The sequence below is a fragment of the Panthera tigris genome, chromosome B4 (genome assembly GCF_018350195.1).
Source record: "Panthera tigris isolate Pti1 chromosome B4, P.tigris_Pti1_mat1.1, whole genome shotgun sequence".
Taxonomy (NCBI): Eukaryota; Metazoa; Chordata; class Mammalia; order Carnivora; family Felidae; genus Panthera; species Panthera tigris.
The window spans coordinates 1,045,935-1,067,367 of NC_056666.1; the positions used below are offsets into that span (position 1 = coordinate 1,045,935).

Genomic DNA, 21,433 nt, shown 5'->3' on the forward strand with positions numbered 1-21,433 from the left:
GTATGGGTAGGAGAAAGGGACTGAGTAGTTGTTCAGGTGATTATATTCCAGCTGATCATGGTTTTCTCCTTTTTCTTGTACAGAACTGCATGCATCTGATAAAAGGAATTAGAAAACTTGACCTCTGCCATTGAGGAGTCTATATATTTAGGAGAATACCCTTTAGCAAACTTCGTGTGTGTGTGTGTGTGTGTGTGTGTGTGTGTGTGTGTGTGTGTATGCGCGCGCGCGCATACTATGTCCCAAGCACTTTTCCAAGTCATGGGACTGTAACAGTGAACAAGATAGAAAAAAATGACTGCTTTTAGGATTTACATTCGAGTAGGGGAAACAGTAAACAAACACGCAAATAATGTCAAGAGGTGATAAGTACCATAAAGAAAAATAAAGTATGGTTAAGGGATGGACAATAACTATCTAAAAATAAATAAGGAAAACATCCCCAAGGTGGTGATGTTTGAGCAGAAACCTGAATGAAGTGCTAAATATGGTGTTACTCAAGAAAAAAATATTATATATATCACATGTAACACACATATAGGAAACAATTTGGTAATGATTATGAAGTAACATTACTCAACTAGCTCATACAGTATAACATAAACACCTAGGTGTTTGAGGCACAAATAAAATAATCGAGGATTAAACACATGGTCTAATTCTAATACCCAACAAATCTTATCAACCTTATCAAACCATGCTTATATTGAATTTTATTAAATTCAGCTCTCTCTTTTTTTTTTTTTTTTTTAAGTAGGCTTCACACTCAGCACAGAGCCTAACACGGGGCTTGGACTCATGACCCTGAGATCAAGACCTGAGCTGAGATCAAGAATCTGATGCTTAACTGAGCCACCAAGGTGCCCCTTTTCAGCTCTCTCCTGATGGGGGTAAATCATGTGCATCTTGCATGGGTGGACTGGTGAGAAGGCAGAAACTTGGTTTATGGGAAGGGTACTTCTTACAGCTTCTGCTGTAATTGGACTGTGTAATTGGATACCAGGATTGCAGTCACAACCTTCTACAATTTAGACTAGCTTTGTGTGTGTTTGTTTTTAATTACATGGAGAATTTATTTCAGGAGGCAGTGTGTTATGGGCCGAATTGTATCCCAAATCCCCAAATGCATTATGTTGAAGTTCTAACTCCCAGAACCTAAGAATGTCATCATATTTGGAAAAAGCGTTGTTAAAAATATAATTCATTAAGGTGAAGTCACGGTGGCGGCAGAGGGACCCCTTAATCTAATATGACTGTAGAGAAAGAACGCCCATTGAGGAGACAGATCCTCACACAGGGAGAATGCCAGGTGAGGACTGCAGTTACGGCTGCCACAAGCCAAGGGACGCCAGATGGCTGGCGAACCACCAGAAGCTAGGAGAGAGGCATAGACTCTCTCACAGCTCTCAGAAGGAAACGACCCTGACAACACCTTGATCTTGGACTTCGAGCCTCCAGACTTGAGACAATAAATTTCTATCGTTTAGGCCACCTAGTTTGTGGTATTTTGTTATAGTAGCCTCATCAGAGGAATATATGGTAGAAATGTGAGCTCTGATGTGGACCTGGATTTTAACCTAATCTTTGTTCCACTGAATACTAGCTTTTTGACCTGTGACAAGTAATTTTAACATTTTCATGCTTACTTAGAATTCAAGTTAGGATAATTTTTATTTTACTGTTTTGAGGATTAAATAAATTATCAAACATGCGAAGTGCCTGGAGCACAGTAGGGCCTCAAAGTGTTGACTCCTTTCCATCGTCAGTTTTGTGACACCTCATTGATACACTCATTTAGATATAGTGACTTTTATGGAATCCTAAATATATCAAAGAAAAAAATTACCTCAATTGACAATATCCTAGACTTCATCCAAACTAGATGCTGTGCAAAGTAAAACTGCATATAAGCATGTGAGTTCCCTGGAGATGGTTTTGTTCATAAAGCTTTTCTATCTGCTGCTATGCCCAGGAGAATGCCTTCTGCATATTAGGTGCTAAATAAAATTGTTATCTGACTATGTAGGGAACCAAAATTTGCCACCCCAAGATGTGCCACTTAGGCATGAAGATTATTTTGACCTGTAAACAAGCAAAGATGAAAAGACTCAGAAACTCTGACAGCTTCCCCCTTCTCCCAAACTGCCTAAAAGATTTACGACAGAAGACCTGTTCCAGGAAAGAAGCTATCACCACACAAGCTACTGTAGAATATGACCTAGCTATGGTGGACAGGGAGGAAACTAGCAAACTAATCAAAGTCCTCTCTGTTCCATTGTTTCTGGATGGCTCAGCAAACATTGCTTTCTTCCCTTTGAAGTCCCAGGCCCCTACCCCTTCTCCTTGGTTTCAGGATGACATAGGAATCTCATTTTCCCTGTCTTTAGAAGCTCTCATGTTTACGTGAATTCCTCGTGAATTAATAAATCATTACTAATTAAATTTTATATTTTCCTGCTAATCTGTCTCATGTCAGTTGAATTCTTTGACCAGACAGAAGAACCCTGCAGAGTAGAGGAAAATCTCTCTTCCCTGTTAAATGTTTGCCACAACCTCCAAAAGTTTGAAACACTTAGTTTCTTACAGAATTCTTTCTTAGGGCTAAGCTTTTGCTACACTTAATGCATAAATAACTTCAGGATTTATTCTACATAATTTGTGGTTACTTGGATCTCCAAATACGTTAAATTTGTTTCTGGTGCAACATTCTCATCAGGGCTTCTTGAATTTGAATGGTGAGCTTTTGTGTTTAAAGGAAAGAGCAAGAATGTTGACCCACATATATGGAAAATGTTTCCACACTTCTGATTTAATCCAGGTAAGCTTTCAACGCCTAGGTAGAGCTGTCTGTAGAGCAGAGGATGGTCACCCGCCTAAGGACTCCAGTCTTCTGTCCCTTTTCCAGCCTAGACCAGAGACGACAAAGTCCCACCTTTTGCAGTGAGCAGCTGATTTTGTTTTTTCTTTTTAGCCAATGGCGAACAAATATTTCAGAAAGGAAAGCGGATGAGTCATCCTCTGCAGATGAGCTGCAATATTAATAGTTCTACCTCCACCGGGCGCCCGCGCGGACCAGCAGCCTCCTGCGTCTCGGCTGCGCGGGGAAGAGCCGCGCGAGGAACCGTGGGGCCGCGGGGAGCACGCGGGGCTGGACGGCCGCCAGCCCCCCCCACGGCCCGAGCCGATGGATGCGAACCTGTGGGGGCCCGGGACCCCCACGGGAGCCCGCCGCCGTGAGTACCGTGGGCCGCGCCGGTGTGCGCCCTGCCGGCGCCTCCCCGGCCGCGGCTAGGACCCTCGGGCCGCGCCTCCAGGCGAGCACCGGCCCCGCGGGGCCCTGGCACGCAGTCCCGGGGGCCGAGCCGCGCCCCCGCGTCCCCGCTGACCCGGGATCCCCACGCGCCCCGACCCCGGCAGCGCGGGCGGACGCGGCACTTCCGGCGCGAGTAGAGGGAGGGGAGGGACTTCCGGCGGCCCGGGCCGAGGCGCCGGCCGCGGACGGGACTTCCGGCGCAGGGCGGAGGCCGTGTTGGGACTTCCGGCGGCCTGGGCGCGAGGCGAGGCCGGAGCTTCCGGCGGTGCCGGAAGTGCGGGGCGTCAGGGTGCCGGGTCGCGGGGCCGCGTCAGGGCGGAGACTTGGTGTCCAGCGTCTCCCAGTGTGTGTCGAGTGCCGCGAGGTTGAGAACGGACGGGCGGTAACACACGGCCCGGTTGTCATTGGGGGTCGGCGGGCTCGGCGGCGGCAGGACAGGTGAGTTCCGGGAGGTCATTTTCCTGCCGGGACTATGGCCCCGGTGCAGGCGGGCCGCGGTCTCCGAGCGGGGTTGGGGGCGTGCGGGTGGGGCCTGGCCGCCCCGCGCCCCCGCCGACTCCTCCCGAACCCGCGCGCCCTGTTGCGGGGCGAGGGCTGGGGTCGGTCCGTTCCAGGGACCCCGGGCGTCCCCCTCGGTCTCCCCTCGGCTCCGCCGTCGGCAGGAGCTGAGAGGCCGGAGGTCCGGCCTCGTCCTAGGAGAGAGGCTTGTTGGGAAGTTTCCTTTATTCCGGTTCCAGCGGCCTCTAGGTTGTGACCTTTGGAGTGTCCCAGGAATAAAGCGGCGTCGAGGGGGGTCCCCTTCCTCCGCGCACCCCTCTCGCTGGCATGGGTTCCTTGCGAGCGAGTGCTGGTGTCCGGATTCCTAGTGCAGCTCGAACGCGGTGCCTAGACGGGGTCCGGCCGAGGGGGAGTAGTGCCCAAGGACACGGGGAGTAGCGGACCCCGGCCACATCTAACACCCGCTGTGCGACATTTCCTAGCTTCGGTTTGTTATTGAGAAGGTCATGCTGTGTGTACGCGTGCCACGCGTTCTCGCGGAGCCCCCCGCACTACGCTTCTTCCTCTCCTCTCAGTCTCTTCTGGCACTTTGTTTCGGGGTAGCTCTGTTAGCCCGTTCGTTTGTTTTGCACTTGCTCTTGAAGAACCTTGGCGGTTATTTTCCGGTCAGTGATGCCCCCCAGTTCAGTGTCTTTCACAGAAGTGAAAGCATGTATTCCGAGCCTTCATCTAGATCAACGGCAAAACAGTTTAGGCAGGTTGAGAACGATGACCGATTTTTGGGGTTTCCCCTCTGCGTAGATACTGCTCAGCAGTTGGGTTTGGTGTTTCGTCCCGCGAGGAATGCAGGTCACAGGGCTTGAACCATAAAATGTCAGGAACCTTATTGAGCTTCTTGGGGAAATTCAGTCACATTTTACACTTTCACTTTCTTGTTTTTATTTTTTCTAAAAGACATGCCTATTTTATTTTTTTTTTTTGGAGAGAGAACGCACACAAGCAGGGGAGGGGGCAAAGGGGGGGCGGGGAGAGAGAGAAAAGGAAGGAAGGAAGAAAAGAAAGAAAATCTTTAGCAGGGAAAGAAAGAAAGAAAGAAAGAGAAAGGAAGAAAGAAAGAAAGAAAAAATCTTTAGCAGGTTCCACACCCAGCGTGAAGCCCATTGCAGGGCTGGATCCCACGACCCCGGGATCAGGACCTGAGATGAAATCAAGAGTCGGACACTTGAACTGACTGAGCCACCCAGGCGCCCCTCGCGTTTTATACTTTTAAGTGCCACATAGAGATTACATTTTTTGGCCATTCTTTTGCATATGATTAGCATTCATGAAATTAACTACTCAAGTGTTCTTTTCTTGCTAAAAGAAAATGTTTAAAAGTCCCACTGGATATGTATACAGTTGTGAGTAATATTTTGTAAATGGGGTAATACGCATGTGACGGCATGTGACAAGGGCAGGAGAGTTTATATTAAATGTGTGTATTTGGATGGTGGGACAGGGAGGTTGGAGTTTTGGAGGGAACTATTCATACTTCCTTGAAAAAAATGTTTCAAAAACTAGGAGGATTAGGGCACCTGGCTGGTTCAGTTAGTTGGTAGAGAGGGCGACTCTTAATCTCTGGGTCGTGAGTTCATGCCCCATGCTTGAAGAAGTAGGATTTTTTTTTTTTTTTCGTAGGCCTTGTTAATGTGGTCTGCCCTTTAATAATGGTTAATGTGAATATTTTGAAGAAAAGTAATTATCTTTTGGAGTTTCAGGCTTTTGTTTTTGTTTGTATTTAGGTAAAACGACATTACTTTTAACGTTGATTATAACAGATATTTTTTACAGTGAAGACATTTTTTTCTCATTTACAGTTTTTTTTTTTTTTTTTTCCTCTCTCTGCCCCTCCCAGAGTTCTATGACTACTTCAATAAAGTGTTTGGCCTATTAAATAGTTGGGAACCGTACCTCAGGGATGTTGGACATTAGTGGCTGTTTTTACCTAAAGATCCATGTGAGCCTCACACCAAAGCTTTGTGGTAGTTTTCCATCTGTTACCAGTGTCTCTCCGGTACTTGCCGTCTGCACTTCCTTCCTTGTCTAGCTTGCCCTGTCTAGCTTGGATTCCACGCTATACCACTTCAGTATTCCTTTTTCAAACACCTGCAGCTTCCTTGGCTCTCTCTCCATGATCTCAACCCGAAAAATCCTTAAACTTTTCAAGCATTTCTATAAAGTTGATACTAATACTGACTTATGCTGAGGTGAAGACAGTACATACTTTGGTCCCCGGGCCGGACCGGGCCATGTTCTCCTCCAGGCGGGTCTGGCGCGGAAGGAAGGGGTGTTGGCACCAGCGAAGACGGCTGGAGGAGGTGGAGGATGTGAATGAAGAGGACGAGGGCAAATTTTAGAGAAGGTTCAGGGAGAAAATGGTGATGGGAAGATTATCAATGGGAAAAGAGAAGAGACTTAAAAGAAGCTAGAAGGACTGGAGGAGCCTACCCGTGCGGTTCTGGGAGCCTGGTGGGTGTGGCCGTGGAAGTGAGCGGAAGAGGCCGAGTCGGAATGGCCGGGTAATCTGGGTGCTGATAACACCGTGACTAGCACTACCCTTCGGGATGGCTTCTCACAAAGCTTTGAAAGTTACTAAGGGATAAACATTGCTCAGGGTGAGAAATCTCCATTCGATGCCAGGTTTCGGAGAGCCAAAGCCTGTTCCGCATCTGTGATTTATAATTGTTTGAAGTGTCTATGCTTGGTTGGAAATTGATGTGTGTGAAAAGATTACCAGGATATGGACTATTTGGTGAAGTGACAGAAGCAAGCAGAGCTCAGAACAGCACCACGTGGGGAGGAGGGAGGTTAAAGCTCCAGTGAAAGGCAGAGGGTGCAGATTTTTAAGTTAGTTGAAGAGAAGACTGCTTATTTCCTGCTGAGCGTGCAGTGTCTGGAAAGCCAGTGGTATGACTCTTGAGAGAGAAAATCGTTGATTCAGAACCTGCGACTCTGAGGGGTGCCCATCCAGCTCAGTCTGTAGAGCATGTGACTTCTGATCTCAGGGTCATGAGTTCAAGCCTCACGTTTGGTGTAGATATGATTTAAAAAAAAAAAAAAAAAAAAAAAAAAAAAACAAGAAAAAACCCAAAAACCAGAACACCTACAACTTTGAGGTGAAAGGAAGGTTGATCTTGCAGTTTTTGCCTGTCTATAACCAACTTGTAGAATCTTTGAAATGCATTAACTTTCCAGCATATACTTATCAGAATGATTCCACTGATTCAGGTTTTCAGAGAGGAAAGAAAAACCCTTTACTGTTTTATTTACTTGATTGAAATGTGTAAAGATAAAGTCTTATTTCTCTGAGGCTCTCTCAGGACCGATTTCACAGGGGTTTGATATTTTTCTTCTTTTACAAAATGTGACTTACAAAATACCGGGTGAGATGCTTAATGAGGTTATTAATTTAATGTGTAATCACTGAAAAACAATTCTGTCTTCCTATATTTCTATGAAGAATATAATTTCGGAGTAAGATTCCATTAAGTCAGTTTGATTTCTTGGCCAATTTTTTTTTTTGTAGGTGGCACAGTTAACTAATTCCTAAATGTTTCCATTAAGAAAAATTACTGAGAGGTGCCTGGCTGGCTCAGTCGGAAGGGCTTGTGAGTCTTGATCTTGGGGTCCTGAGTTCAAGCTCCACGTGGGGTGTAGAGATTCCTTAAATAAAACTTAAAAAAAATAATAAATTACTGAAATACTCTTAAGTGGGATCATGTGACTTGTTTAACAGTTTAATTTTGTTACATTCAAATTTGTGAAATTTATCATCAGTGTAATCTTTGTGTATATGAAATCTGCCTATACAGGTTCTGCCGTTATTTTTCTTTACGTCTTTATTTCAACTATCTCTAATTTCTCAAATTTTCAAACCTAAATTTCATTAAAAATTTTATTCTTTCAGGTACCTGGATGGCTCATTTGGTTAAGCATCCAACTTTGGCTCAGGTCATGATCTCACGGTTCGCAGGTTCAAGCCCTGTGTTGGGCTTGGTGCTGACAACTCAGAGCCTGGAGCCTGCTTCGGGTTCTGTGTCTTCCTCTCTGCCCTTCCCCCGCTCATTCTCATTCTCTCTCTCTCTCTCTCTCTCTCTCCTCTCCCTCTCCCTCTCCCTCTCCCTCTCCCTCTCCCTCTCCCTCTCTCTCCCTCTCCCTCTCCCTCTCCCTCTCCCTCTCCCTCTCCCTCTCCCTCTCCCTCTCCCTCTCTCCCTCTCTCCCTCTCTCCCTCCCTCCCTCCCTCCCTCCCTCCCTCCCTCCATCTCTCTTTCTTAAAAATAAACATTTGAAAAATTTGTTTAAAAAATTTTTTTTTTTTTTACTATTCGTTTTTGAGAGACAGAGAAAGACAGCACAAGCAGGGGAGGGGTGGTAGAGAGAGAGGGAGACACAGAATGCGAAGCAGGCTCCAGGCTCCAAGCTATTAGCACAGAGCCCAACGTGGGGCTCAAACTCACAAACTGAGAGATCGTGACCTGAGCCGAAGTCGGATGCACAACCAACTGAGCCACCCAGGCGCCCTGAAAAATTTGTTTTTAATTTTTCAGTCAGAAATAATTTTTCTGTATGGCATTTAAGGGAGTGCCAGTTCTATTATGTGTTGTTTATCTCTCTCAGTAGTGTTCATTGTAAACTCTTTTTTTTCCTTCTTGTTAAAAAAGTGATGTTTGGTAAGGCGTTGGGTCTGGAGGCCCGATGGGGTCCAAATGCCCATTTTTACTTTCAGTGTAGACCTCTCCCAGATTTATAAATGCAGGCCAGTTCTCATCTCCAGACTTAAGTACCTCCTTCCTCCTTTGTGTTCTAAATATTTCAAAGGCAATTTTTGCAAACATAAAATGTTCCATATTTAGGTCTTGATTTCTTCTCCATGTCTGCTTCCGCATCTCAATAATCTGATACTTGTTTCACCTACTTCTTACCTCAGAAATGAAGGCTGTTCTTGACCCCTCTCTACGCACCCACCCTCCACACCCCAGTCCATTCATGTACCCTCTAATTTTAAGGATCATAATTAATTGCCTGGACTGTTTTATTAACTTCCTAACTGACTTCTCCATTCTTAGTCATCTGATTTTTCTTTCTACATGTTTTCCACACACCAGCAAGAGTGATTTTTAACGCAAATCTAGTGTCTCTTATTTAACACTTTGAAGTGGCTTCATTTTTGTTTTAGGATAAAATGTAAACATGAACAGAATCTAAGCCTCCCTCTCCCACTTACCTTGTACCATTCTCTCCATTGTTTGCAATGTTTTAGCCACGTTATCTTTTTTTTTTTAGTGTCTCTGATAAACTAATCTTATTCCCAGCTCTGGGCATTTGCACATGCTGTTCCTGTTCCTGGAATACCCACTCCTCTGTTTTCCACATGGTTAACACTAATTCTTCAGTCTCCATTTAAATGTCAGTTTCTCAGAAAAGTCTTCCTAACTCTTCAGCCGGTATCTTTTCTTTTCCTCATAATATTTGTGTGTGTCTTTCACACAAATATAAACGCTCATCCCAGTTTATAATTTCTGTAATAGATTATGAGATTATATTTAAGGTCTGTCTTAGAACTCTAAGTAACCTGAAAGTATGGACCAAGTCTGTTTAGTTTACTGCCGTATTCCCAGTACCTAGTATATTTATGAACTTGAAGATTATTTGATGAATGACTTAATGAAATAAATGCTGTTGCTATCCCTGCTTTCCAGGTGATGGAATGAAGCTTTCGGAAGGTGGTTAAGTAAGTTGACAGAGATTACACAGCTTAGTGGCGGATGTAGTGCTCTTTCATTCACTTACACGTTCATCAAATCTTTGGGGATGTACTTACGGCAGGCAACGTGGTGGGACCCACGGGCAGTAGCGAGCCAGAATACTGTTCCAGTCCTCCTGGTGTTGATGGTGCCGTGGGGGAAACACTCATTAAGTGAGTGAACCACAAAGGTGGTGAGGGTCATGCGGTGCTGCGACTGGCGGTGGTCAGAGGAAGCTGTTTTGACAAGGTGACATTTGAGCTGCGGCGTCATGACAAAAAAGCCAGCGCTTTGAAGAGTTGGGGGTAGGGGTTTGCGTGGCTATAAAACTCCCATTCTTAACTGTGGTGCTCTTCGCTGGACTTTATTCTGAGTAGGTGTTTAACTCAGCGGTTCATTTATATCCATTTTATTCCACTAAGTGTGTGAAGTGGCAAAATCAGTTCCGTTCACTGACCTTTTTTTTAGGGAAGCAGAATGGTATTCATTGTATAGCCAGAATTGGTAAATGGAGTGAGGTGTGATGGGTGAACGATGGCTACAGACTCTTTCTCATTCTTTTTGTTTCAGGAGGTTAAGTCTGTTTGTCCTCCACTTGAGTCTGGGGTGGCCTCGTGACTTGCTTTAACACATAGAATATCCAAAAAAGTGAGGGAAGTAGAAGATTAAAAAGAAAACCAAATGAAAATTTTGGAGACAAAAAATACAGTAATCTTATTTCTAAGTGTCCTTTTTAATATTACTTTATTTTTATTTTAACATTTACTTATTTTGGAGAGATAGCGCTAGTGAGGGAGGGTCAGAGAAACAGGGAGACAGGATCCAAAGTGGGCTCTGTATTGAAAGCAGAGAGCTTGATGTGGGGCTCGAACTCATGAACTGTGAGATCATGACCTGAGTTGAAGTTAGACGCTTAACTGACCAAGCCACCCAAACACCCCTTATTTATTTCTATTTTATTTTATTAAAAAAAGTTTTTTTTTTTTAACGTTTTTTATTTATTTTTGAGACAGAGACAGAGCATGAGCAGGGGAGGGGCAGAGAGAGAGGGAGACACAGAATCGGAAGCAGGCTCCAGGCTCTAAGCTGTCAGCACAGAGCCTGATGCAGGGCTCAAACTCACAGACTGTGAGATCATGACCTGAGCTGAAGTGGGACGCTTAACCGACGGAGCCACCCAGGCGCCCCTATTTATTTTTGTTTTAGAGAGAGCATGAGCTGGGGAGAGGCAGATGGGGAGAGAGAAAGAATATCTTAAGCAGGCTCCATGCTCAGTGCCACGCTTGACGCGGGGCTTGATCCCATGACCCTGGATCATGACCTGAGCTGAAATTAAGTTGGAGTCAGACGCGCTACCGTTGCGCAACGAGGTCCTTGAGCTGAAGTCAAGTTGGGGCCCTCAACTGACTGAGCCCCCCCCCAGGTGCCCCTCTGTGTCTTTAGTTTTGTTTTGTTTTGTTTTATTTTATTTTATTTTATTTTATTTTATTTTATTTTATTTTATTTATTTTATTATTAAAAAAATGTTTTTGTAACATTTATTATTGAGAGACAGGGACAGAACATGAGCGTAGTGGGGGGGGGCAGAGAGAGGAGGAGACACAGAATCCGAAGCAGGCTCCAGGCTCTGAGCTGTCAGCACAGAGCCCGACGCGGGGCTCGAATCCACGAACTGCAAGATTATGACCTGAGCCGAAGTTGGATGCTTAACCAGTTGAGCCATCCAGGTGCCCCTGTGTGTCCTTTTTTTCAGATTTGACCGTTGAATTTTGTTTACGTAATGCTATAGAAAATATATGGTAATTTTAATAAATTAACAGATTTCAGAATTTAAACCTAAAAACACAATTAGTTGACCAATTTGAAAGTTTTTAGTGTGTTGTAAAGCAAGACTTACTTTCTTTTCATTTAATTTATCTTTATTTATTTTTTATTTTTTAGGGAGAGAGAGCGAGAGAGCATGCATGCGAGCAAAGGAGAAGGGCAGAGAGAGAGAGAGAGAGAGAGAGAGAGAGAGAGAATCTTAAGCAGGCTCCACATTTGGCGCAGAGCCTGATATGGGGCTCCAGAGCCTGATATGGGGCTCCATCCCATTACCTTGGGATCATGACCTGAGCCTAAGTCAAGAGGTGGACTCAACGGACTGAGCCACCCAGGCACCCCTCTTGTTGCCACTTTTAATGTATATATATGGTATATATATCTAATTTTTAAAAAAAGTTTGTTTTGAGAGAGAGTGCAAGTGGGGAAAGGATAGACAGAAGGAGGGAGGGAGAGAGACTCTACCACGATGTGGGGCTCGAACTCATGAACCACAAGATCATGACCTGAGCTGAAGTCAAGACGCTTAGCTGACTGAGCCATCCAGATGCCCCTATATATATTTTTAATGTTTATTTTTGAGAGAGAGAGTGAGAGAGAGCATGAGCACACGTGGGGGAGGAGCATGGAGAGGGGGACAGAGGATTCAAAGCGGGCTCCGTGCTGACAGCAGAGAGCCCGATGTGGGGCTCAAACTCGCAAACTGCAAGACCTGAGCCAGTCAGATGCTTAACCAGCTGAGCCCCCCGGGGCGCCCCTCTTGTTGCCATTTTAAAACAAGGTCTGTATATACGTAATTTGAGACACAAAAGATCTTTGGTTTTGTGATTGAGGAAAGATGGAGTAGATGTCCTTCCCTGTTCTGCTAAGTATAGCTAAAAACCCTAGACGTTAGAAAACATACAAGACTGAAAGGTGGAGAAAAGAAAGTGTGGTGACTTGGTGTATCGGGACCTGAGAAATGACACAGAGCTGAGTGCCCTGGGTTTCTTTTTGCCACATATATCCCAGACTTGGGCCTGAAGAAGTAGCAACCTGGCGACATCAAAGGGCTCAGATCAGAAACGTCAAGAAAAGCCTGCTCTCTGTAGTCAGAAGACTGGGAAAAGGACAGCCTTGGAGACAGGATGCTCTTAGAAAACACTGCAGCCCCCACCCTCACTCTTCTCAAAGCCTGGATGGGGAATCTGGACTTTCACTTTTGACAAGCTGTGTTGAGGTGACACTCTCTGCCGGGTAATACCAGGGAAGCCTGGGTGAGGTGGGATTTTCATCTCTTTTGCGTGATAAGGGTGTGCCTTTCCTGCTGGAGTGGCGTCAGAGGAAGCCCAGTAGAGATTCAGGAGTTTCACCACCACCTGTGGTAAGGAGGACATGCCGGGTGTAGTAAAAGGGACCTCTGGTGTAGTTAGGGTGGTGTGGGTAGAAGCCAAGGGAAAGGTTGAACTTAGAGCCCAGCCAGCAGCACTGAGGAGTACCTCCACCCAAGGTCAATGGAGGCTGAACGGAGAATGCTGACTTCCGTCTCCATTTTTCAGTCCACCTGGCAGAAACAAGTTGCTGGGGCATCATCATTAGAGGCCTGCCGTAATAGAAGACTTAAATCAGATTCCAAGTCTGATGACATCAAATCCAAAATGTTGAGGCTTCACTAGAAAATTACATGTCATATGAAGAACTGGGAAAATCTCAACTTGAATAAGAAAAGACCACGGACAGCAACACAGGTATCGCAGATGATTTGACAGGGATTTTAAAGTAGCCATCATGAAAATGTTTCAGTGAGCAATTAGTGATGCTTGAGATAAATGGAGAACAAAAACATTAAAATCTCAGGAAGGAAACACAGGAAGAAACAAATGGAAATTTAGAGCTGAAAAGTGTTAATTGAAACAAAAAACCCAGTGGATGACAACAGCAGAATGAAAAGAACATAGGAAAAACTGAAGAAATAGAAATTGCCCAATTTGAACAATTCCGAGAAAATAGACTGGAAAAAAGTGAACAAAACCTCAGTGACTGGTGGGACTGTGACAGAAGACCCACTGTTCTTGTCATCATCCCAGAAAGAGGAGAGAGCCAGTGGGGCTGAAACATACTGAAGAAATACTGGCTGAATATTTCCTAAATTTGGTAAGCCATAAACATATAGAATCAAGAAGCTTAGTGAAACCCAGACAGGATAAAACTCAAATCCATGCTGATGCTAAGACAACATCATAGTCAAACTTCTGAGAACTAATGACAAAAAAAGCAGTGAGAGAGAAATGTCACTTTACCGGTAGTGGAAAAACAATTTGATGGTGGATTTCTTGTCAGCAACCATAGAGGCCATAAGGAAGTGGCTTACTTTTCAAGTGCTGAAGGAAATGAACTATCAGCTCAGAATTCTCTATCAAGGGAAAACATCTTTCACGTGATCTGTCACCAGCAGACCTACCTCTCTAGAATAGGTAGAGGAAGTTCTGTAAACAGAATGGAAATGATATAAAGCAATGTGGGAACACCAGGAAGGAAGAACGAACAATGGAAAGAACAAACTTTGGTAAATTCTATAGACGCTCCTCTTCTGTTTGGAGGTTGAAGTGTAGCTCTTTGATGTTCTCTGTGTATGTAGAGGAAGTATTTCACTTGACTGTTACAAATGGGGAAGTGTGAAGAGACAGGAAGGTGAGGTTTCTGTACATGACCACGAACTGGTAGAATGTTGAGAATCAGTAGACTGTGATAGTTGTGAAAATAAACTACCTAGGGGTGCCTGGGTGGCTCAGTTGGTTAAACATCCAACTCCTGATTTTGTTTCAGGTCATGATCTCATGATTTGTGAGTTTGAGCCCCACGTTGGGCTCTGCGCTGATGGCATGGGGCCTGCTTGCGATTCTCCCCCTCTCTCTGCTTCTCCCCTGCTCGCACTGTTTCTCCGAAAATAAAGAAACAAACAAAATACCTAGAGCAGTCACTAAAGAAAGTTATACATAAGTAGGGCTTATTCCACGCATGTAAATTTGGATTAGTATTTGAAAATCATCAGTATAATTCATCTGTTAACAGGTTAAAGAAAATCCACACCGTTAAGTGATGCAGAAAACACAGATGACAAAATTCAACACTCATTCATGACACTCCCAGGAGGGCAGCCTTCTCATTTTGGTAGACAAAATCTACAATCAACCTACAGCTAGCATCATACTTAATGGCCATAAACAGAGTGTTTTTACTTTGAGGTCAAAACAAAACAGGGTGTTTGTTGTCACTGTTTACAACATAATACTGGAATTCCTAGCCAGATCAATAAGAAAAAGAAATAACGGTCTGTGGACCAGAAAGGAAGAAATAAAACTGTCTTTTTTTTTTCTTCAGATGATATAGTAGTCTACGTAGAAAATGCCAGAGAATAGGGGCGCCTGGGTGGCGCAGTCGGTTAAGCGTCCGACTTCAGCCAGGTCACGATCTCGCGGTCCGTGAGTTCGAGCCCCGCGTCGGGCTCTGGGCTGATGGCTCGGAGCCTGGAGCCTGTTTCCGATTCTGTGTCTCCCTCTCTCTCTGCCCCTCCCCCGTTCATGCTCTGTCTCTCTCTGTCCCAAAAATAAAAATAAAAAACGTTGAAAAAAAAAAATTAAAAAAAAAAAAAAAGAAAATGCCAGAGAATCTACAAAAACTCTCCTGAAATTAATGAGTTCAACAATAGTGTAGGATACTAGCAATTAACACAAAATGGAAATAAAAATACAATGTTATTTAAAATTACTCAGAAAATAAAAACACAAACTTCAGTGTAAATTTGAAAAGACATATGTAGGACTTTTATGTGGAAGTCTACAAAACTGAGGGAAGAAAAGATGATCTAAATAAACTGAGACATATACTGTATTCACAGATTGGAAGGCTCAACATGATAAAGATGCCACGTCTCTCCAAATTGATGCGCAGATTAAACAATTCCTATTAAAATTCCATGAAGATTTTTGTAGATATGGGAAGGATTATTCCAAATTTATATGGTAAGGGCAAAAGAACTAGAATAGCTAAGACAGTTTTGAAAAAAAATGATAGTAATCACTAAATGATTTCAAGACAGCATGGTAGTCACGACTGTTGTCAGCAGGGGAGCGTGCCTGTCCCAGGCAATGGAGCATCTGAATCTTGATCTCACGGTTGTGGTTTGAGCCCCATGTTAGGTGTAGAGATAGATAAATAAAACTTAAAAAACAACAACAACTTACTGGCAGAGAGAGAGAGCTATAGATCAGATGAACAGAATAGAGAACCAAGAAATAATCCACCTGTGTACAGCCGATCAACGTTTGAGCGAGATGTCAAGCTTTCTCAATTCAGTGTAAGATGGATGGTCTTCAACATGTGCTCAAATAATTGGATACCAGCAAAAACAAGAAAATCCAAAACAAAAGTAGCCCTGGATCTGAACTTTGCACCTTAAAAGTATCAACCCAGAGTAGCCTGTAAATTTAAATATAAACTATACAACTATAACTTTAAGAAGAAAACAAAATTTTTAGGAGATAGGATTGATTAAAAAGTATTTAGACATGATTCTAAATGTATGATCTATAGGAGAAAGGTAATTGACCAATGGGATTTCTTCAGAATTTAAAGGTTTTGCTTTGTGAAAAACCCTGGGGGAATAAAAAACAAATTACAAAAAAAAAAAAAAAAGTTATAGATTGGGAGAAACTATTGGCAACACACATACCTGATGCATAACTCATGAAGAATATTTGAAGAACTCTCAAATCTCAGCAGTAAAATCCCAAAGTCCTATTAAATGGGCAAAAGATGCGAGGAGACATTTTACTGAGAAAGATGTTTAGATTGCACACAAGCACAGGAAAAGATGTGCAGTATCACCAGCCACTGGGGAAGTGTGAATGAAGACTGTAACAAGATAGTGCACGCCTACCAGAGCCGCTAAAATTAAACACAGTGACCATACTAAATGAGGATGCAGAGAATAGAATGTCCTGTATTGCTGATGGGAATATAAGAGATTATAACTGCTTTGGAGAATGGTTTGGTGGTTTCTTAAAAATACTAAGCATGGTTAAACATCGAGTTACTGCAGTTCCATTCCTATGGGTGTACACAGAGAAACGAAAACACAAATGCACACAAAACCTACACGTTATCGTTTATAGTGGCATTATTCATAATAACCTGCAAATGGAAACAACCAAATGTCCGTCAACTGTTAATAAGGTGTGGTGTGTCCATACAGTGGAATATTTGGCAATAAAAAGGAATAAATTACCAACACATGCTATAACATGGGTGGACCTTGGCTAAGTGAAAAAAGCTAATCATGATAGATTAGGCCACATATTGTAGGAACCCATTTATATGAAATGGACAGAACAGGCCAATTTATGTACAAAGTAGATTAGTGGTTGCCCAGGGCTGAATGTGGGGAATGAATTATATGATGTGTGAGTTAATATCTCAAAAATTTTTAAAAAACTAAACATACATTGATCATATGTCCCAGAAATCTCACTCGTGGACATTTATCCAAAAGAAATGGAAACTTACATTCACACAAAAACCTGTATGTTATTGTTCATAGTAGCTTTATTTATAATAGTAAGAAACTGGAAAGAACTAAATTTTTTTTGAAACAGATGAATGGTTACATTATAGTACCTCCGTGCTGTGGAATACTACCCAGCAATCAGAAGGAAGTAACAGTTGGTACAGGTAACAACTTGCATGGATCTCCAGAGCATGAAGCTCAAAACTTGAAGAGGCACATACTCTGCTTGTGTTCCTAGGACATTCTCAAATGACAGAGGAGATGGATGGCTGTGCGGGAGAGCTTGAGAAAAAAAGTGGACACTTGGAACCTTTCTTACAAAGTGAGGCAGAGATGGAGAGGGTCAAAGACGTTGTCATTAAAGAAGGGAGGTCCATGAATATCTTAAAATTACATAAACTAATAGATACACTGGGAGAAGGAGGGATCTGTAAGAACACAAAATGAGCAGGTCATGTTCTAAACACAAGTTAAGTTGAAGAAAGAAACATCATGTGTGAATAAATAGATTACTTAAAATTAAGTAACAGGGTTGTGATATTGGGAGGGGGAATCAGTAGCAGGAAACAAGTAGATAATGCCCAAAGTGGGTAAGTGAAAATGTTTATATTATGTAGAAATTTGAATGATGTCCAGATTTTTGCTGTCTTATGGCAGCCCCGAGCAGGTGAGCACGTGAGGTGTGGCTGATTCCCTTTGAGACTGCACCCGGGGGTGCCTGGGTGGCTCCGTCGGTTAAGCATCTCCAACTTCGGCTCAGGTTATGATCTCATGGTTCGTGAGTTCGAGCCCCGCGTCAGGCTCTGTGCTGATAGCTCCCAGAGCCTAGAGCCTACTTCAGATTTTGTGTGTCCCTCCCTCTCTGTCCCTCCCCCTGCTTACACTCTGTCTCTGTGTCTCAAAAATAAATAAATGTTGAAAAAAAAATTTTTTTGAAGATGCAGCACCCAAATGGAAATACCTGTTAGTGTTTTTTACGTTGCCTAAAGTGATAGTGTTCTATTTATTTTTGTAATTAAAATTTTTTATTTTAGAGGGAGAGTGAGCACTAGCAGGGGAGAGGGATGTGTGGCGGTGGGGAGAGAGAGAGAGACCCACCGAACCAAGCAGGCTCCATGCTCAGTGCAGAGCCTGATGAGGGGCTCAGTCCCACAACCCTGGGATCATGATCTGAGCCTAAACCAAGGGTGGGACGCTTAACCAACTACGCCACCCAGGCGCTCCTCAAGTGATAGTATTTTAAACATAGTTGGCTAAATAAATCATCAAAAGTGATTTCACCTGTTTTTACTTTTTCTTAATGTGGCTGCTAGAAAATTTACAGTTAAGGCATGTGGCCTGTGTTGTATTTCTCTTGGACAGATTGCTCTAGAATCTGTAGTCTAGAACGTGTGATTAGAATTGGTTCTCTCTGGGGAGCAGGCAGAGGCTGGGGAAAGTTGGTTAAGGGAGAATTGTTTAAGCCTGTCTTTGCTATTTGTTTTTTTTTTTAAATTTAATGAAACTTGATAAAAAATTACCTCATTAACAAAGGCTGTGGCCTCTGTCTTAAAACACATTACTTTGTCACATTGTAAATTACATGGTAAATATTACCATAGTAGAGAGATTTGGAATTGAAAGTAACAATGGTCTACTAGTTTCCTTTATTCCAGTTTGTCATATCAGAAATAAAGTCCTTGCTTTTCCTGCTCTTGTTCAGCTTATTGCAGGAGCGACTGGGACATCACCTTCTAGAAGTAATGCCCACAGAAAGCGGGAGTTGCTCCACTGCTCGCCAAGCAAAACAGAAACGCAAATCTCATAGCCTTTCTATACGAAGAACGAACAGCTCGGAGCAGGAGAGGACGGGTCTGCCAAGAGAAATGTTAGAAGGACAAGTGAGTTGGTTGCTGATCGTGTTTTCAATGTTCCAGAAATAGTCAAATACATACAGGTCTCCAGAGTAGAGAAAAAGAGTGTGTTACCAAAACAAAACAGACCCAGCTCCCCTTCCCTCAATAACTGGGAAAAACAGCGGTGATACATAACAGCCTGCACAGAGACACGGGTGGCTAGTGTGACTGAGGAATTTTTAAAATTTTCCTTGATTTACGTCTGAATTTAAATAACCACACTTGGCTGCTGGCTACCGTATTGGACAGTGCAGGGGAATAGTCTAGGATACGTTTTTTAATTTGATTTACTTATATCTCTAGTGGTGAAAATCCTGCAGTCGCCTTTGTTAGCGTCTTCTGGAGTTCACTCGTCAGGGGTAAATATGTTCTTTGCTCGGCCTTCTGAGTGCCCATCCTCCATTGTGATGTAGATCAAGCAGGTAACTGCATCTCAGGGTGACCCTTTGTGGGGCTGTTCAGAGTCCGCAAGCTGACCGGTCCGGCTGCCGCACCGTGGGGCCCTCGCCTCGGTGGCTTCAGCAGTCCCTGGACGGCACCTGCCTGTTGGCACGGCTTCCCCGCCGGCTGGTGTGAGGTGCGCGGGCCGGTGCCGCGGCAGGGTTGCCAACAGCTGGCATGGTAGGTGTGGGTGGAGGGATCTGCGAACCATGGGCCAGTTACCCGTGGATTCTATTGGGACGGTGGCCCTGCACTTTGTGGACGAGGTTACGCCTATTTGGGAGCAGTACCAGACAGCGCAAAGGTAGCGTGAACGTGCTGCGGCGGTACTTTTACCTTCTCAGAGCTGTGAACGTGGGGCGTGTAGGAGTGCGGTGCTCGGCCCAGGCACGCGGGGCGCGTAGGAGTGCGGCAGGCCCGCGGGGCCCCGGTTGTGGAGCGTGGCTGAGTCTGCATGTGCCTGGGAGCGAGGCCTCCCGCACCCGTGATTATGCTGATGTGATGGAGTGACGTGCACATGAGATCCTTGCTCAGTCACAGTAGCTTTTCTGTCCTCACGTTTCTGAAATGGTCCCCGCGGTTCGGCACCTCTCCGTCGGGGTCCGTGAAGACGAATGGCACCAGTAGGCCGTCCGGGGCACTCCTGTGGCTCCGCCTGCCTGGTGGGAACGTTCTCGTTTCACTGCCCGTTTCGCTTCCTGATTGTAGGGTGAGGCCGTCGCTGCCATCCCGGTTTTGTCTCCAGTGGCAATGACATTCGACGTTAAGACGCGTTTACTACTCAAGTAAATGTGATGTTTCGGTTGTTGAACGGTAAAGATCTTAAGGGACTGTGGGTGTAGGTGAGCAGGACTTGATGCACGTAGATGTGGCCTTGGTGTGGGAGTCAGAACAGCTTCTCACCAAGTGCCCGTGTGAAGGGGACCGGCCACACGGGGGTGCGGGAGGAGCGTGGCACGGAGATGGAAGAGCGGATGCGAAGGCCACGAGGCAAGGTGGACGGCATGGCAAATGCTACTGTTGTGGTTTATTTTACTTTCACTGTTATTTCAAAATCTTATTTTTATTTTTCATATTTTTCATTGGTATTTTAGAAGGGTGTTGAGGGAGGCCATAGTACCCATTCTGCCAAATTTCAGGGTTTTTTTTGTTTGTTTTAAAAAAAAAAATTTTTTTTTAACATTTATTTATTTTTGAGACAGAGAGAGACAGAGCATGAACGGGGGAGGGGCAGAGAGAGAGGGAGACACAGAATCGGAAGCAGGCTCCAGGCTCTGGGCCATCAGCCCAGAGCCCGACGCGGGGCTCGAACTCACGGACCGTGAGATCGTGACCTGAGCTGAAGTCGGACGCTTAACCGACTGAGCCACCCAGGCGCCCCCAAATTTCAGTTTTTAAACATGGCTTCGTATATAGTTTTTACTGGCTTGTCAAATTTACTGGAACATTATGTGATTTCAAAACATATTGCTGAAATGTTTATGTCATTAGAGATCATTTTGCTTAGAATTTCTGTCTTCCTGAGAACTTAATCTGAGAAGTTTAATAAACATCGTGTGTCCTTTTTTTATTTGCAACTGACTAAACATCAGAAAGTTTGTGCTGCACGGAAACTTGAAAAGTCACTTACATTGGTGGCAATTAAGTACTGAAACATTTTAGAACCATTACGAGTTCCGTTCTGGAAATACTCTGAGTGTGGGGTCACACGAACTAGCACGTTGGGCCGTGCTCTCTGGAGAGGAGAGTAGTGTAGACTGCGTGGGCTCCCCACGACCAGCAGCGTCCAGAAAGTGCGTGTGTGTGAGCATGGGTGGGGCCGGGGATGCCGCCCAGTCACTTGTACCTCAGACTTCTGCAGAGGCGTTGCTTCTGCTCATGGACTTCCCATGAGGCGTAGAGGAGACTCCAGCTGTGCAGAACACGGGGGCAGGCGTGCAGGCACGCGTGGCGTGGTGCTCCTGGCACTTACCACATGGATGTTCTCCTTTAACAGACACCGTTTGCTCTTACCGGTCCGATTTCTCATGTTTCCCTCCTCACAGTCTTGTAGGTGTTAGGAGATGTCCAGGATTTTGTCTGAAGCACCGTGGATGGGAGAGCTCTCTAAAAGCTCTTCTGTTAGTAGGTGGCTTAT

The 21,433-nt window shown here is 44.4% G+C and overlaps 1 protein-coding gene across 6 annotated transcripts in view; it reads left to right on the forward strand.

The window, feature by feature from the left end:
* The first annotated feature begins 3,543 nt into the window (after window positions 1–3,543).
* Window positions 3,544–21,433, forward strand: part of WDR37 (WD repeat domain 37) — a 74,133-nt gene continuing 56,243 nt past the window's right edge. For 2 of the 6 annotated variants that reach the window (XM_042990920.1, XM_042990921.1), the window contains exons 1-2: window positions 3,546–3,751; window positions 18,663–18,840. In XM_042990920.1, coding sequence (XP_042846854.1) covers window positions 18,703–18,840 — 138 coding nt within the window. In that variant the 5' untranslated portion in view covers window positions 3,546–3,751; window positions 18,663–18,702. Of the gene's footprint in view, window positions 3,752–18,662; window positions 18,841–21,433 lie in introns of all 6 variants that reach the window. The other 4 variants (XM_042990923.1, XM_042990922.1, XM_042990925.1 and 1 more) reach the window with 4 other exon arrangements.